Raw genomic sequence first — 5,733 nt, forward strand, 5'->3', positions numbered from 1 at the left:
TAACAGAGGCAAAATAATCACAAAAGGAATATCGCTTAACACAGAGATAAAAACCGGGGATCTCTCAGTATCCCGATGATCTCTTAGTATCCTCAATATGTATTATGTGGATCTCTCGGTATCCCAAGGATCTCTTTGTATCCTCAATATATATGCTGGAGATCTCTCGGTATCCCAAGGATATCTTAGTATTCTCAATATACGTGTTGGGGATCTCTCGGTGTCCCACACTTCAGTCCAAATCAATATATGTGCAGGGGATTTTGCGGAATAAAATTCCGTTGTCCCAAAGTAAACGGGCAGGGGCATCTCCCGGGATACGATCCCGCATTCCCAAAGTAAACACACAGCAGCAACACGAATAATACCCAATTCAATTCAAATTTCATACCAAGGTAAAATAGGTATTTCTAACCTAGCATGCTGCACATAATCCAAGTAAAGCAGTTTGAGAAAATAAATCAATTAAGTCAATTAGACATGCTTCCCTAAGCTAACAACAGGCTTAAATTGCAAATAGAATAAGCAGAAAATGAAAACACAATTAAAGTTACTTAATGAAAAAAAGAGTTTTCAACAATTAGCACAAGTACGCAATCGTCACTTCACGTACAAGGCATTTTAAATATCAACAATACCATAAGGGGACTTCCCCCCACAAGGTTAGGCAAGCCACTTACCTCGAACCGGCTTAAAATCAACCCGAAACCATGCTCTTGCTACGATTACTTGACTCCAAATGGCCCGAGTCTATTCAAATCAGTTGCATAATGTAAATATAACTTCAAGTAACTACTTCCATTAATTAATTCTAAGCTAATACACAAAAATAGAAAAAATGACCAAAATTTCCCCTAGGTGCACGTCTCATAATCGAGTAAAAGTTACGGATTACGAACCCTCATTCACTCACAAGTCTAACAATGCAGAAATTATCCAAATCCAATGTCAAATCCCCAATCAAAACTCGAAATTTATGTCTTAGAACGTTCTCCAAATTTTTCCCAATTTTTCTTCCCAAATCCGAAATTAAATGACAAAACTAAGATTAGATTATAGGAATACAACTAAAAAGGAATTAGGAATCGTTACCCACTGATTTCCTCTTCAAATTCCTCCCAAAATCGCTCTCTCCCGAGTTCCAAATTGATTTTTCTAACTTTTGATTTCTAACCCTCGAAATTTCTTATTTTCTGCCTAGCAAATGTGCTTCTACGGCCAAGGGACCACACCTGCGGTCCCGCTTCTACGGAAAAGAATCCGCACCTGTGATAACTCATTAAAACCCGGACTTTTGCACCTGCGACCAACTTACTGCATCTGCGGTCTCGCAGGTGCGAGCAACATTCTGCACCTGCGGCTTCTGGCTTTTCCCTCATCTGGCCGCATCTGCAGCTGCCCACATGCTTTTGTGGTTCCGCACCTGCGGTCCCCAATCCGCAGGTGCAGTTATGATAGCAATCTAGTAGTTTTAGCTGCACACTCTAACTCTCACTTCCCGTCAACCATCCGGAATCATCCCGAGGCCCCCCAGAACCTCAACCAAAAGACTGAACAAGACATATACCACTGTCTAAACTTATACCAAACCATAAAACACCTAAAACAACATAGAAACATGTAATTAACCATGGATTCAAGCTTAAGAAATCCAAAAACTCTCAAATTACGCTTTCGATCGAAAAGTCTATCAAACCTCGTCCGAATGACATGAAATTTTCTACACACGTCATATTCAACACTATAGAGCTACTCCAACTTCCAATATTCCATTCCGACCACGATATCAAAATCTCACTATCAAACCGGAAACTTTAAAAATTCAACTTTCGGCAATTCAAGCCTTATTAAGCTACAGAACTCCAAAACACAATACGAACATGCCCCTAAGCCCAAAATCACCCAACGGAGCTAACGGAACCGATGAAATCCTATTCTGAGGTAATCTTTACACTGCTCTGACTACGGTCCAAATTCTAAAGCTTAAGCTCTCATTTAGGGACTAAGTGTCCTAAAACTCTCCTAAATTCCAAATGAATCCTCCTGGCAACTCACAATAACAGAAAAAAACACGGGGAATGCAGTTAACAGGGGATTGGGGCATTAATTCTTAAAATGACCGGCATGGTGTCCTCGAACGAGCGTACATACATACTTGAAGTAGTGAAAAGATAAGGGTAACAGCTGCATATATCCTACTCGGTCTCCCAGGTCACCTCCTCGACCGGCTGACCCTGCCACTAAACCTTTACTGATGCAATGTTCTTTGATCACAGCTTCTAAACCTACCCATCCAATATCGCCACTGGCTTCTCAACATAAGATAGACCCTTGTCTAACTGGACTAAACTGAAATCCAACACGTACGACAGATCACCGTGATACCTCCGGAGCATCGAAACATGAAATACCGGATGAACTCCTGCCAAGTTAGGAGGTAAGGCAAGCTCATAAACAACCTCCCCAACGCATCACAATATCTCAAAAGGACCAATAAACCTCGGACTCAACTTCCCTTTCTTCCCAAATCTCATAACGCCCTTCATAGGCAAAACTCGAAGAAGAACCCGCTTTCCAACCATATAGGAAACATCACGAACCTTCTGGTCTACGTAACTCTTCTGTCTGGATTGGGCTGTACAGAGTCTATCCTGAATCACCTTAACCTTCTCCAAATCATCCTAAACCAAGTTTGTGCCCAATAATCTAGCCTCACCCAGTACAAACCAACCCACAAGGGATTTACACCGCCTACCATATAAAGCCTCATACGGTGCTATCTGAATACTGGACTGATAGTTGTTGTTGTAGGCAAGCTTCGCTAATGGCAAGAACTGATCCCATGACCCACCAAACACAATCACACATGCACGGAGCATATCCTCAAGAATCTGAATAGTGCGCTCAGATTGTCCATCCGCTTGAGGGTGAAATGCTATACTCAACTCCACCTAAGTACCCAAATCATGTTGTATGGCCCTCAAGAACCTTGATGTGAATTGAGTACCTCTATCTGAAATGATAGAAATTGGAATACCATACAGACGAACAATCTCTCGGATATAAATCTTTACCAACCGCTCCGAATAATAGGTAGCACACATAGGAATGAAGTGTGCGGACTTGGTCAGCGGATCCACAATCACCCAAATGGCATCGAACTTTCTCAAAGTCTGTGGGAGCCTAACTAGAAAGTCCATAATGATCCGCTCCCACTTCCACTCCAGAATCTCTATCTGCTGAAACAACCGACTCGGTCGCTGGTGCTCACACTTCACCTACTGACAATTAAGGCACCAAGCTACAAACCCAACTATGTTTTTCTTCATCTGCCTCCACCAATAGTGCTACCTCAAATCCTGGTACATCTTTGCGACACCCGGATGAATGGAATACCGCAAACTATGGGCCTCCTCTAGAATCAACTCCCGAAGCCCATCAACACTGGGTACACATACTCGACCCTGCACCTCAATACCCCATCATCACCAATAGTCACATCTCTGGCATCGCCATGAAGAACCTTGTCCTTGAGGACAAACAAATGAGGGTCATCAAACTGGCGCTCCCAGATACGATAAAACAAGGAAGACCGAGAAACCACACAAGCAAGGACCCGATTGGGCTACGAAAGATCCAACCTCACAAACTGACTAGCTAAGGCCTCAACATCAATCTCCATGGGCCTCTCTACTGCTGGTAAATAAGCCAAACTTCCCAAACTCTCTGTCCGGTGACTCAAAGTATCGGCCACCACATTGGCCTTGCCTGAGTGATACAAAATAGTGATATCATAGTCCTTCAGCAGCTCTAGCCATCTCCTCTGGCGCAAATTAAGATCCTTCTGCTTGAATAGATGCTACAAACTCCGGTAGTCAATATAAATCTCACAAGACACACTGTACAAATAATGATGCCAGATCTTCATGGCGTGAACGATAGAAGCTTACTCGAGCTCATGGACAGGATAAATCTTCTCATATACCTTCAACTATCTGGACGCGTAGGCAATCACCCTATCGTCCTACATCAAAACCGCTCCAAGGCCAATCCTCGAGGCATCAAAATAGACAGTATAAGACCCCGAACCTGTAGACAATATAAAAACTAGGCTATACTCAAAGCTGTCTTGAGCTTCTGAAAGCTCGCCTCACACTCTTCCGTCTATTAGAACGGAGCACCCTTCTGGGTCAACATGGTCATAGGTGCTACAATGGATGAAAACTCCTCAATAAATCGATTGTAATAACATGCCAAGCCAAAAAAACTAGAGATCTCTGTAGCTGAGGATGGTCTGGGCCAACTCTGTACTGCTTCCACTTTCTTTGGATCCACCTTTATCCCCTCACTAGAAACCACGTGACCTAAGAATGCCATGGAATCCAAACAAAACTCATATTTCGAGAACTTAGCATATAACTTCTTCTTTCTCAAAGTTTGAAGAACTGTCCTCAGTTGCTGCTCATGATATTCCCAACTCCGGGAATATCAATGCCAAAATTAATATCTTTATCGGGCGGCATGCCTGGAAGATCAGCTGGAAACACATCAGAAAAATCTCGTACTATTGGGACTGAATCAACTATTGGGGTATCAATAATAACATCTCTCACATAAGCTAGATACGCATCACACCCTTTCACAACCATACGCTGAGACTTAATGAATGAAATAACTCTAATAGAAGTATGATCTATGGTATCCCTCCACTCTACTCGTGGTACACCTGGCATAGCTAGCTTCATGGTTTTGGTATGATAATCAGATATAGCATAATGGGGCGACAACCAGTCCATGCTCAAGAAAACATCAAAATCTACCATGTTGAGCAATAATAAATCAGCTCTAGTCTCAAAACCACTAAGAGCAACCACACAAGACCGGTAAACACGGTCCACAATAAGAGAATCTCCCATATGAGTAGAAACATTAATAGGGAATCTCAAAGAATCCCGAGATACGCCCAAATGCGGGGCAAAATAAGAAGACACATAAGAATAAGTGGAGCCTGGATCGAATAAAACTGATGCATCTCTATGATAAACCAAGACAATACCTATGATGACATAATCGGAGGCGACAGCCTCAGTACGGGTCGGAAGGGCATAATATCTAGCCTTGCCTCCCCCTCTATGGCGACCTCTACCTCCCTGACCTCCACATATAGTTGGATGAGTAGGTAGGGTAGCAACTGGAGCTGTAATCATAGCATGAGAACTCTGCAGGGCACGCTGTGGCTGAGAAGTCTGTGGAGGTGCACTCTTCCGAAGTCTAGGGCAATCCTTCATCATATGGCGTGTGTCACAACACTCAAAAAAGCACTGGGAGGATGTGGCGGCTGTGACTGGCTCGGGCCAGGTCTGTTGGACTGACCTCTAAAAGCACCACACATAGGAGGCACACTAGATACTAGAGGTGCATAATAAGGCTCCTGAGTCCTAGGAGGAGCTGGAATACCAGTGGCTGCTGGAAGAACTAAATGAATTGGATGACTCATATAACCCCTACCATGATGACCTGCAGCTAGGGCACGGGCACCAGAATAATGGCCGACTCTCGAGACCTCTTGGCCTCCCTCTCCTCTCTCTCCCTAGCATGCATACCCTCCACTCTCCTAGCAATGATAACCACCCGTTGATAAGAAATATCCACCTCTAACTCATGAGCCACTAGACATGATGCTGGGAATAAGCCCCTCAATAAACTGGTAGACCCTCTCGCGAACCGTATAAA

At 43.5% G+C, this 5,733-nt stretch overlaps 1 protein-coding gene across 1 annotated transcript; it reads right to left on the bottom strand.

Annotated features, from left to right (window-relative positions):
• Positions 1–4,451: 4,451 nt before the first annotated feature.
• On the bottom strand, positions 4,452–5,288 carry LOC138883790 (uncharacterized). The gene has a single exon (XM_070164503.1). It carries the CDS (start codon positions 5,286–5,288, stop codon positions 4,452–4,454), a length of 837 nt encoding a protein of 278 aa, XP_070020604.1.
• Positions 5,289–5,733: the final 445 nt, after the last annotated feature.

The sequence above is a fragment of the Nicotiana sylvestris genome, chromosome 12 (genome assembly GCF_000393655.2).
Source record: "Nicotiana sylvestris chromosome 12, ASM39365v2, whole genome shotgun sequence".
Lineage (NCBI taxonomy): Eukaryota > Viridiplantae > Streptophyta > Magnoliopsida > Solanales > Solanaceae > Nicotiana > Nicotiana sylvestris.